Source organism: Hylobates moloch, unplaced genomic scaffold (assembly GCF_009828535.3).
Source record: "Hylobates moloch isolate HMO894 unplaced genomic scaffold, HMol_V3 SCAFFOLD_4, whole genome shotgun sequence".
Classification (NCBI taxonomy): domain Eukaryota; kingdom Metazoa; phylum Chordata; class Mammalia; order Primates; family Hylobatidae; genus Hylobates; species Hylobates moloch.
This window is the reverse complement of record NW_026652279.1, coordinates 21,900,796-21,913,337: the sequence shown is the minus strand read 5'-3', so window position 1 is coordinate 21,913,337 and position 12,542 is coordinate 21,900,796. Positions and strand designations below refer to the sequence as shown.

The following is a 12,542-nucleotide window of genomic DNA, read 5'->3' as shown; positions in this document are numbered from 1 at the left end:
TGCCTCCCACCTGCCAGGTCTCATTTATCTTATGTCTACCACCCAACGGATGTGTGAGGTGGTATGAACCGCGATGTACAGACAGGAAACCCAGGTCAGCAAAGTCCCGTGACTTGCCCAGGGTCACACAGCGAGGGAAAGCACAGAGCAGAAACTCTCACCTTGGATCTTCTCCCTCTACTTCTTGGGTAGTGAGGACTTCATAGTAGGCATCAGCCTGGCCCCAGCTTTGAGGGGGATACTCCCATCTCCAGTGAAAGGAGAGAGGGGAAGACCAAAAGGGGAGAGGGAAATATACGACCTATTATGTTTAAACAAGATTAACTTGTGGGTAAACAGCTGGTTGCAGAGTTCTCAACTTAAGACAGAGCTTCTTTGCATGTTCCCTCCTTCCCTCCCTCCAGAGATGACAAGAAACACACTGTTTCTATCTACAGCGAGAAGAGGTCCTGTCACCTTGTCTGCAGGCAGTTCCAGCAGGAATTAGGAAAGGTGAAGTATCTGATCTAGACAGGCTGTTGTGTTTTTTACATGGCTGAGCAGCCACCAATGCAGGGAATGTGCCCTTGGGACACGGCACTAGGCAGGGAGGGCCATGGCTCTGCACACAGACACCTCTTTCATTCATGACTCGTCAAATGTCATTCTTTCCAAGTCAGCCTGGGTTTCCAAGAACCCCTCTCAATACAGTGCCCCAGGTAAATTCTATGACCCAGTGTGGGTTGAGATGAAAACCCATTTGCCATCCCTGATGCTGCTGTCTGCAAGGAGCTGCTCTCAGGGCAGCCAGGCTCCTCCCTGCCCAAGTGGCATCTGAGGCCTTTTCAATTGGTTCTCTTGGGTTGCCTTTTGGCAGCTGTCACTCCACAAGTCTCCAGGAGTCTCAGTGATCTTCAACCATGGGCTAAAGGAGAACTGCAGAATAATCCAACATCCCCAGCCTTCTGCAATTAGGCAAGAGGTATTTTTCCTGAGGACCACATACCCTAAAAGAGCCTGTATCAAAGACAAGGTAAGCAAGAGGGCAGTGAGTCCTCCAGCCTGCTTTTCCTTCCATCTCTGCCACTGCCCATCAGCTGTCCCTTCTCTGCCCTCCACGCTGGAGTAGCTACAGCCCCTCCTGGGGTTGGCTCATTCAGGAGATCACCTGATTTTTCCCTCCCAGCAGCAGTGGGTAGGATGCCCCCGCTCAGGGGGGAGGCTGGTGAGGGCCTCATCCCAACTGTGGCTGCCTCCACAGGGTGTGACTAAGCAGGGCCTGCAGGTGGTCTTGTAGCCTCTACACCGCAGCTCTGAGGTCCCATGGGGCCCCAGCCCCCACCCCCGCCAAATGACTCAGCTGAGCACCCCAGCCGCTACCCTGATGGGGCTAATGCTCCCTTAGGAGTCCGCAGCAGGGATTCATGTGGTTTCAAGACCAAACACAACAGCAGATAGCGCAGGCGAGAAGGCACTACCGTTTAGCCGGTAGATCTGATGCTTCTCTGAGCCACCATTTAGCGCACAGAACATCTGGTTCTGCAACAACTTTAATATTCAGAGAAGAAGTCCTTGATGCCGTAGATTTTTAGGTTTTCTGACAAGATGTCTCATATAATCAAAGAATGATGTGGATGGGGAAAGCACGCCAAACGCCCAGGTTCTCAGAGTGTTGCCACACAGCGGGCTCTGACCGGGTTGGGTGGGTGGCGGGCTACAGGTCACTCTGGCTCTTAATCCTCATCAAGTGACTGCTCACAAGACGCCTTTAAGTCTCCACGATTGAGACAGAAACCCAAAAGTGTGCCAGAGTTTTCTGTGACCGGAAAGTAAGGTGATTAACAGAAAACTTCAAAACTGGCCCCTGGAAGATTTAAAGATAGGACCCACTCAAACACTTTAGAGACAAGAGAACAAAGTGAGGGGTGAGAAGGAACATAAGTCAAGGGTGAGCAGTACAGGCCTCCTCTAGACATTAAGACATCGAATGTAAATGAAGGTCATTATCTGTGCATGTGGACAGGTCTGTGTCAGTATAAATGCTGATTGAGTAGGGTTTAATTTGCCAGTGTCAGCAATTGGAGGAAAAGAAAGGAACTGAGGACTTTTCAGTTAATGTGTCCTGACCCTGGAAACCTCACCTGTGGAAATCCACACTGGCACCCATCAGAATCCCTAATCTGCTTAAAAATATGAGTCTGCTCCCAGAATCACCAGCACCCTCCCAGTTTCCTAACAACAACATGATTATGGGGTGCGATTTCTACAGTCAGCCAAGCCTGGTTTGAATTCTGGCTCAGCTCCTTCTGAGCTGTTCCTAGGAAGTCACTTAACCCCCAGCCTGGCTTTTATCTGTAAAAGGGATAAGCCGTCATCAGCATTCTGCAACTTGTGTCTTTTTCTCCCCAGTCTGTGCTGATTTTTTTTTCTCCTTTCTTTCTGCTAATCTATGATCCTAGTGTCTTCATCCTCTCTTTCAAAACCTTTTTCAAAAGTTACCTCTGCCGTGAACCTCCATCCATCTCTCCCCACCCAGAAGTCCCTTCCTCCGGGTTCCCCATGGAGGGTAATTTTAACAACCAAATACGATACTAGAGGCAAGAGGATTTTACAAACCAAAGAGGGCCAAATGTATGTAAAGGATTAGGAATATTTCTCCTCATCATTCGCACAACCCCTCTGAGAGTAATCTTAAGTAAGCATCTGTTTTGTCTCCTCTGTGAGGCTCTTACTACTTAAAGGGTGATTCCCGGACCAGCAGCTTCGGCATCTCCTGGAAGGTTGTTGGAAATGCAGAATATCTCAAGTCCTGGAAGTGACTGCTGAGTCAGAATTTGAATTTTAACACGCTCCACAGATGATTCATATGTACATTAAAATTTGAGAAGCACAGAATTCAACTCTAAGGACCTCAAGGGTACAGACGGCACAGTATCTCCAGAAAGCCCTCCAGAACCTAGGAGAGGCCTCTGTGCCTCTGTAATCGGGATATTCAGCAAATTGGAGCACCTAATCGCTGCCCTGCTGGCAACAAAACTGAAAGCCTGGCTGCCTCTAGGCCTGTCAGTGATGATACTTATCTGAACAGACGTGACTCCCAGTATCTTTACATAAAAAGCTTGAAAATTACATCTACATAAAAAGCAGGCTCCTTTAGGGTAAGTCATTATCAGGCCGAGCACTCAAGTCCTTGGTAACTGGAAGGAGAGTTGGCCCCTTCTCCTCAGAGGGAGCCAGCGTGAATCACGAAGACTCCCTCGATTTCACAGTTCATGCTCCTCACTCCACTGTCCACCCCTGAACATTTTAATGATGTTCGGAAAGCACAGGTCTGACAGGACGGCTGGCCTGGGACACCCACAGCGCACGTTTGGTATCTCAGCAAACTCTGCCCAAGAAGTGTTCTCTAACAGCCTGAAGCAGCTTCCCCGCTTCCTGGGACATAGTATCCACACTTCCCATCAGCGAAAAGATTATTTTGGAACCCAAATTCCTCCATCATATGATCACTTCTTAATGATTAGTAGAGTGTCTCCCAGAAAGGCGAGGCTGAGGGCAAACACAAACCATGCTGAACTACAGTGAGCAATCACTTGGCCTCTAAGGCACCTCTTAGAGAGTAGGTGTTATTTTAAAAGAAGGGGAAAAAAAGCACTATCAAGAAAAGAGGCAGATTCACATAGCAACAGGAAATCGGGCCATGGAGTTTGATCCAGATTAAAATCCCAGCCCCAGTTCCATGGTCACGTGCTAATCTCACCGAGGCTCAACATTTCCCCCACTAACATAGGCCAATACCACCTATCTGGTGGTTCTGAGGATCACTCGAGAGAACACATGAAGTTCACAGAGCACAGCGCCCCATCTGTGAGAAGGGCACAGGCAACATCGGATGTTATTTTTCTGTTGTGCAGCTCCCCGATGGGCTGCTGGGGTCTTGCTCAGAGCTGAGAAGCCAGGCCAGTAGGCCCCAAGTCCACCTTGCTCCCAGGGGGCCTTTCCACTCACCTTGATCATTTCTGCCACGTAACTCTCGGGCCCAGTATATTCGGTGGAGTCCTTTACTTTCACCAGGACGATGAAGCACAGATAGTGCCACATGTTGTGTTCTTCCTTGATGTGCTCTTCAAAGGTGACAGTCTTATTGTCAAACTTGTCTCTTTCCAAGCCTAAAAATGAGACGAAAAGCCCCCAGCCCCAACTGAGCAGTCTTGGTAAAGAAAAAAATCAGTAACAGAACTGTCAGTAGAAAGGGGGCTGTGGTTTCACTCCTGTCTTTATAAAGAGTTGGATTCTGTCGGCCTTATAAGTACATTCATGTTTACATTATGGCAGGAAAACACAGGCTGTGAGTCAGACAGACTTGGGTTTGAATCCCACCTCTGCCACTTAGCAGTTGCTGCTTCATCTCCACATGCCTTAGTGGCCTTGTCAGTGAATGGGAAGACCACTGTCTAGGTTCCAGGAGTGTTCACGGGTAAAATGAGAATGTGTGTGACATGCTCACACATTGCAGGCAACCAGGGAATGTGAAGTCCCTTTGCCCAGGTAAATGCCAAAATGCAGATATGTTAAGGTTTTTTGAGGAGGCAGAATAAGGACAACAAGAACTTTAAACAAATTTTGAACTCTAGCTGGTAGGTTTATAATTTGAAGAGGCCTGGGTGAGCAATTCTAGTCTCTATGTATTCTAGGATTGATCAAATAAATATATCACGGATAACGGGAGCTGGATTCCACGCTGCCTGAGAAAAGAACGCAAATAGAGAAAAGGAGAAAGAATAAACCCTATAATGCTGAAATGGAATTAAAGGTATCAGTATGAATTCATCCTTTTTCATACATATAGATGCAGATGTGTGCAGATACATGTGCTGTGTACACATACACACATATGCAGATGCATACACCTCTCCTCTAGATCTGTACCCTAATAAGCCCTGAGAGCAGCAGCACACCAACAGGAATGAGCACACTCAGTCCCCAGATCTTGGCTTCTAAATACCTTTCTCCAATAAAAAGAACCAGGGCTCTTTGGCGAAATGGCTGATTCCAGGGATGGGTCAGGAAATGTACAAGGTGAGCCTAAGCCTGGAATATATTATGATGCCAAAAAAGTAAGAAAGTACATAGAAAATGACGATGACATGACTAAACCCAGAAGCCAGCTGGAAAGGGCTCTCACTGGCCACATCTGAAGCAATTTGAACATCAAAATAAATAGTGAGAGTGAAGGATTATAGCCCATTGAATAAAATAAAAATCCATAAGTCCATGTTGTTACAAATACAAACACAGAAATATACATACATATGTGGGGAGAAGAAAAAATTCTTTCTTACAATAAAAAGCCAATAAAGAAATGTAGAAATAATAATAAAATAAAAATCATCACTGGGCAACTAGAGTTAGTCAAGCATCATCAATGAATGCTAAAGCTAAGGGGTGAAACTTTAAGGAATAGCAGGATATTTACAAAGTGTCTCTCCAAAAAAGTAACTTTATGGAGTTACTGGAGAAAACTGGCAATTAGCACCTTAACCAAATGATCAAAGTTAGTATCACAACTGGGCACAGTGGCTCATGCCTGTAATCCTAACACTTTGGGAAGCCCAAACGGGCAGATTGCCTGAGCTCAGGAGTTCAAGACCAGCCTCAGCAACATAGTGAAATCCCATCTCTACTCAAATACAAAAAATCAGCCAGTTGTGGTGGCAGGCACCTGTAATCCTAGCTACTCAGGTGGCTGAGGCACGAGAATTGCTTGAACTCTGGGAGGTGGAGGTTACAGTGAGCTGAGATATTTGTTATGAGATGAACTGGCATTACATGCCTCCTGATATGATGCAATGAGAAGAACACAGCAGCATGTCTTTGATATTCCTGTGGAAAATACATACCCTCAATCTTACCATGAGCAAACATCAGACAAACTCAAATCAAGGGACATTCTACAAAATAATTGACCTACATTCTCCAACAGTATCAGCAGAGGCTAATGAGGCATGGTGACTGAAGCCCCACAGGAGGTGGGATTTGCAAAGGACATTATTGCAATGAAGGGTGAAATCTGAATAAGGTCTGTAGATGAGATAACAGTATTGGATCTGTTTTAATTTCCCAATTTTGATAATTATACTGTAGATACACAAGAGAATGTTCTTGTTTTTAGGAAATGTGTACTAAAATATTTAGGGATAAGAAAGCATCACTGTCAGCCACTCACATTAGAAAATGTGTGTGTGTGTGTGTGTATAAAGCAAACGAGATAAAATATTAATATTTGGGGATTCTGGGTGAAGAGTATATAGAAATTCTTTGGATAGTCATGTCTTTTTTGTAACTCTGAAATTATGCCAAAGCAAAAAGCTTAAAAAGGTTTTAAGGGGGCAAAAAGCAAAGAATTTAAGTCTTTAATGGGAAAATGATCATTTTTTTTCATACATACCACTAGGAAATTCATATATTTAGTAGCCATATTATGAATAATCCTGAAATGATTACTCAGCTCCCCAGATTCCTCCATGATTAGTTTACACTTACAAATATTTTCCTGTAGTTATACTGAAAATGATTTCTTTGGTGTCCATGCACCTCTTTTACGTAGCCATTCACTAGTTCTCCTCCCGTGCCTATAGTGTGCCAGGTTCTAGCTAGGAGTGTAACATATGCTGCTTTTGGCTGGGCGCGGTGGCTCACGCTTGTAATCCCAGCACTTTGGGAGGCCAAGGCGGGCGGATCACGAGGTCAGGAGATCGAGACCATGTGAAATCCCATCTCTACTAAAAATATAAAAAATTAGTTGGGCGTGGTGGCGGGCGCCTGTAATCCCAGCTACTCGGAGAGGCTGAGGCAGGAGAATAGTGTGAACCCGGGAGGCGGAGCTTGCAGTGAGCTGAGATCACGCCACTGCACTCCAGCCTGGGTGACAGAGCGAGACTCCGTCTCAAAAAAAAAAAAAAAAAAAAAAAAAAAACAACATATGCTGTCTCTCCTAATTCTCACAATAATGCAGAGAAGGACATGTTATTGTACCCATTTTACAGATGAAGAAAGAAGGATTAAAGATGTTAAATGACTAAATGATGGTTACACAGTAAGTGGTAGAAGCTCAGTCAGAACCCAGGTCGGTAAATACTTCCCAGCAGAATAGAGGCCAAGGAGAGCCTCACCCACTGCAGAGGGCAGAAGAGTCAAGAGGATGCAGCAGCCGGTGCCCCCTCCCGCATAACTGGGCACGCACCCAGCCCATCACACCCTCGCAATATCCACATGCCTCTGCTACGCTGGGCCTTCACACCCTTGCTGGAGCTGGCCAGCGACACTCACCACAGATAAAGCACGTGGTCTTCAAGATCTCTTCCTTCTTCTGCTTCTCACTCCTCAGGTCAGCAAAAGTGTCAATGATAACCCCAAAAATCAGGTTAAGAACAATGATGATGACCATGAAGAAGAACAAGAGGTCATAAATCACTCTAGCAGCAAACAGGGGTTCCTGGAAAAGAGAGGTGTCTGGATCAGTCTGGGTCCCTTGCGACCCTTTGGTCTGCAGAGCCTGGGGCACAGCTCAAGTGAGACCTCGTCTACTTGGGTAGAAATTAAATTGGGCATTAAACTTTTAAACTGAACACTGCATCTCTTTTCATATCCCCTGTCTCAACTGTGACTTCTCCAAGTGTGGTGTGACACAGCCAGGAGGTATATTCGCCGTGCATTCAGGTGGATCAGGCCTAAGATGGAAACAGTCCCTAAGCCTACTGAACAGAGAGCCAAAGCTAACCCTTTCCACGCAGCGGATTTTGCAGCACCACCTCACATGCTAGAGAGGAAAGAAGCCTGACGAGCAAGTTCCGCAGCTACTCAGCCCTACTCCCAGCTCTTCCTCTGCGTCTTCAGTTTACACTCAACACCACTGCATGGTGCTCCCACCAACCACCCCACCCGCCCCCTTTGCCCTTCCTTCCCCTCGGGATTAATTTACCTCTTTGGACGGCTTCCTGAGCACATCTCCTACTCCACCCCCGCTCCGCAGCCCGTGACTCAGTACAGTGACAATGCACATCAGCAGTGTCTCACATGTGTGCTCTTTATCCTGTTCCGTTTCTTCTGCAGGGACCAGCTCTGTGAACACGGCAAGTAATAACACACAGAAAACGAGAGGAGAAAAGAGACACCGGGATTTTGAAATCCTGTATCCTGAATGCCATCTCACCAGGCACACGAAAGAAGAAAATTAAGTACTTTCTTTCAAAAGCTAAAGTCGTCTGGGCAACTCTGTTTTCATCGCTAACCCCTGCTAATTTCTCCAGCTACGGTAGTGTTGCTCTCCCTCTATGGGATCTAAAACATGCCCTGTTCTTTTCAGGTTTTAAACCCCAGACCCAGCCGCAAACAGTCTTTTCATGTTAGATGAGTTGCTTTGCAACTCTGAGTCACAGGCATCTTGTCTCTCAGATGAGGGTTATGCCACAGGACCCAGGTTCCTCACTGGGAATGGTGTGAGGACTAAATCTAGGGATATTTCACGGCAGGGCCTCTGGATAAACTGCTTTACGTTGGAGGCTGTTCATTCTCACTGGTTTATGCAGTAAGAGCCATGCCTTGCTGTGTGCCTCATTCCTTTCTCCAGCTGCAGAAGGGTCTTGCTAAAACACAGATTTCATCACTCATCTTCCGACAACCCCTGACCATCCTCTGGATGAAGTTTAACCTCCTAAGCCTGACATAGAAGACCCTTCATGATCTAGCCCTTTGTTTGTATCTGTGGCTTCATTTCTTGCTACTCTCCTTCCTTATAATCATTGTCTCCCCAAACTTGCTGTGTTTTCTTTTTACCTTTAAAACTTTTAGATGTACTATTCCCTCTCCTTGGAGTATCAAGAGTCTTCTGTTATAGTTTGGATATCACTTTCTTGATGATACGCTTAGCCCAGTAGTAGGCCAGGTGCCTAACTTCTGTATTCCATCCTTATTCCCAGCATTGGGCAACTCTCTAGCAATCACCGCTTGGCCTGCCTGCACCCTCCACTACATTACTGTCTCTTAGAGTACACCACAGTCCCTGGCAAACGGTAGGCACTCAGTATAAATTGGCTGAATCACATCAGATCTTTTCTTCATGTGTAACCTTCTTTTCCCTTCATCTCCCTCCTTTCTCAGCCTTTGCCCTTTGCTATAGCCTTACTCCTGAGCAGTAAATTTAATCTTTTCCAGCATCACCTGCATCAGCTAAGTCTCTGGAGGAGTCCGATATTAACATGGGGCTTACAGTTAGGAGGTCCTACCTTCTCTGGGTGCAGGAGAGGAGCAGTTCTCCCCACTCTCCACCCTACACACGTCGGAGAACAGGAACTCGCTTGCCAAACTCTCGCCGGTTTCTGGGAGAGAGAAGGAAATTTTATGATGAACAATCTGGCAGCATATGGTTAAAATGTTTGAAGTCCCCAATTCACGGCTGATTAAACAATTCTTTACATAAATAACACCCTAGAATCTTGCATATAAATTCAAAGCAGAAATGCAATTTACACTTTCATTTGGTGATCTGGATGGGAAAAAAGCCAAAAATGTCAATTCCTGTAGGCTTACTAGAAATATCGCACTTAAATAGCACCTCTCTAACTTTAAAGACAAACAGCTGAAACTCTTAGACAGATACTACTGAACGTACAGACTCTGGCAAGATTTATACCAAGTCTGCACGAGAAGCATCAGCAGGCATTAATAGAAATCCAAGGTCCAGGCCAGTTTAGTCCACAACTCTAAGATGGCTGGCAGTAAATGTCACTTAGTGTCAACTTGGGAGGCTGGAGATACATGCCAAGAACACAGCATTTTGGAGGGAGAGCACAAAGGGTGGCTGGCTCAGTCAGCCACAACGATTCTAGTCTGTTTCTTAGACTCGGGATGAAAAACCAGTAGTATTTCACTAAGTAGGGCCAACTATTGTAACTGAGAGAAAAGGGCACTTGGGTACCATTAAAGTATTATGGTCATTTTTTTTCACTCTCAGAATTGGAAATCTCTTCTGTTCTTGCTATGTGTAAAAATAACATGAGCTCACTGTAAAACCTGCATATAGTAAAAAAGCCCCAGAGAGAGCTACTGCTAGCAGTCTGGAGGTACAGTCATCCATGTTTTAATATATGTATATGAGCTTTTTAATTTTTAAGAAAACATAAGATCGGGCATAGTGGCCCACACCTGTAATCCCAGCACTTTGGGAAGCTAAAGCTGAGGCATCGCCTGAACCCAGGAGTTCGAGACCAGCCTGGGCAACATGGCAAGAACCTATCTCTGCAAAAAATACAATTAGCCACATGCAGTGGCAGGCGCCTGCAGTTCCAGCTACTGGGGAGGCTGAGGTGGGAGGATTGCTTGAGCTCGGGAGGTTGGAGGTTGTGAGGTGAAATCATACCACCGCACACCAGCCTGGGAGAGAGAGTGAGATCCTGTCTCGAAAAAAAAAAAAAAAAAAGACATACATGTGATCCTACTATAGTTATCCTTCTGCCGTTTCCAACTACATCTTGTGGGTATTTTTCCATGGAGGTTTCTAAAGATGTACCTATGTGCAAGGCCCCTCCCCCCATGGATGTACCATGATCTGATGAAACACCCCCAAACATTTAGACTGCTTCCAACTGTACACTGCAGGAAACGTTCTCCCATATATGTCTGTTTCTACATGCACAGTCAGCAGGCTTTTTTTCTTTAAGTATTGATTCCTAGAAGTAGATTTACTAAGTTAAAGGGATGCATACTCCAACGCTCTCAATATATATGGTCACTGCTTTACAAAAAAGTTGCACTAGTTTAAAAGATGATGTTAGTGAATGAATAAATGTCAGATCTGGTCACGCACTCTTAGCATTTGATATGCCACATTCATTGTGAGAATGAAGACCTGTATTTGAAATTCACACTCTGCGTGTTAGGGAGATACAATGGGGAGATATCTGCATTACTAAAGTCATTATATTCTTTAGTTCAGTTATAATCAGGAAATAATCTTTTAGCATTAAAAAGATCAGAAGATCCCAAACCCACCTGGAACAGCTGTTTCATTGGGCAGCCTATCTACTTCCAAGATAAAGTCATCCTTGAAGAAAAGATAGCCCACTATTGAGAACAGGTAAACGAGGATCAGAGCCAGAACTGCTGTCAGGATGATGGACCGTCCATTGCGAGTGACACTTTTAATGACATTAAGCAAAGTCTCTTCTCTGTACACTAAATCAAAAAGCTTTGAAAACAAACAAAAAGAATTTTAAGAAGCCTTGATGTTAGATGTACATCACTATCCCATAATGAAAACTTGGTTTATAGAGTGTTTACCCTCTTAGACACTCAAAAGCACTACATAGGATCTTAACACTGAACATCTTCCCTGGCTTCACAGTGAAATGGAGATGGTAAAAATGAGGAAAAATAAACACAGAAGAGGAAGCAGGAAACAATAGCAACTTCAAGTAGTATCCAGAGCCATTTAGAGGGCCTGGAAATAGAGAAAATACATGCTTGTGCCAATGAGTTTCAGAGACAAAGGGAGAGGAAAGTGATGAGGGTCCTGGCATCCATTCATTTAGAAGGTACTGAATTGAGTTCATGAAGAGCCAGCCACCCTGGTCCCTGCCCTCCTGCAGCCCAGTGTCTGGTGGGAAGGCAGACATACAAGCCAGCGTCAGTGGCAAGAACTCTGGACTTAGATGTAAATTCAAATCTTAGCTCAGCTACTATCTACCATATGATCTCGGGCTATGGCACTTTCCTCATCCCCTCTGAGTCTCCATTTCCTCATTTGCAGACTGGAAGATGTAGAGTTATTATGAAGAGTAAGTAAACCACGTATGCACAGTGCTTAGCACACTGGCATACATATGCTCAGTAAGTACAATAAATAGTAATTATCATTAATTTCCTGGTCAAGAGACTGGGGCAGGGTCACATAGCTAGTATATTGCAGGGACATTAGTGGCATTAACACTGTGAGGGTAAGACCCCTGCAGGTCACAGTGCATTCAGAATCCAGGCTTGCCATCTGCTAAGGAACCTGCTCTTTGCAAGAAGTTGGCTTCCTGAGGAATGGAGGATCCCTATAGGTACATATAGGTATGGGAGGATGATGGCTAGTTTTCCAAGAGCTACAGTCACAGATACTTGACTGGGAGAATGGAGGGGAGTGTGGGGAGAGAGCTCTCTGAAGTTAGTCTTAGACTCGAGGCTAGTTTTTAGCTTGGCCTCTGGCTGCTGTCTAATCCTGTACGGAAGGTTTGGTCTCCACTGTGGCTTTGGGGTGTGACTGCACCATGAAGTGAGTCAGGGGACAGGGTCGAATCCTGACTGCTTTTAATTTGTTGCAAGATGTCGGCCAAGCCATCTAAGCTCTCTGGATCTGTTTCCTCATCTGTAAAATAAGTGGACTGAGATAGCTGATCTCTGAGTCCCTTCCAATTTAGAATTTTACATCTGAGGTCATTTTCTGGTCGATTGGCTTTTCTGCCTCCTTAACACCAATCTGTGTTCTGAGACTAGTTCTGTGAAGGGCATTGGGTAGTGTAGGA

General features: G+C 45.2%; 1 protein-coding gene and 1 long non-coding RNA gene across 12 annotated transcripts in view; one reads left to right on the top strand and one right to left on the bottom strand.

The window, feature by feature from the left end:
• LOC116466682 (uncharacterized) overlaps nucleotides 1–8,186 on the top strand; it is a 54,839-nt gene extending 46,653 nt beyond the window's left edge. Inside the window, exons 4-5 of one of the 2 annotated variants that reach the window (XR_004247631.2) lie at nucleotides 4,674–4,792; nucleotides 8,092–8,186. This is a non-coding gene — a long non-coding RNA (uncharacterized LOC116466682). The remainder of the gene's footprint in view (nucleotides 1–4,673; nucleotides 4,793–8,091) is intronic. The other variant, XR_009213051.1, reaches the window with a different exon arrangement.
• ITPR1 (inositol 1,4,5-trisphosphate receptor type 1) overlaps nucleotides 1–12,542 on the bottom strand; it is a 363,343-nt gene that overhangs the window by 25,276 nt on the left and 325,525 nt on the right. For all 10 annotated transcript variants that reach the window (XM_058437182.1, XM_058437183.1, XM_058437190.1 and 7 more), the window contains 5 exons: nucleotides 11,029–11,224; nucleotides 9,264–9,356; nucleotides 7,961–8,100; nucleotides 7,309–7,474; nucleotides 3,988–4,148 (listed from right to left, as the gene is read on the bottom strand). In XM_058437182.1, coding sequence (XP_058293165.1) covers nucleotides 3,988–4,148; nucleotides 7,309–7,474; nucleotides 7,961–8,100; nucleotides 9,264–9,356; nucleotides 11,029–11,224 — 756 coding nt within the window. The remainder of the gene's footprint in view (nucleotides 1–3,987; nucleotides 4,149–7,308; nucleotides 7,475–7,960; nucleotides 8,101–9,263; nucleotides 9,357–11,028; nucleotides 11,225–12,542) is intronic.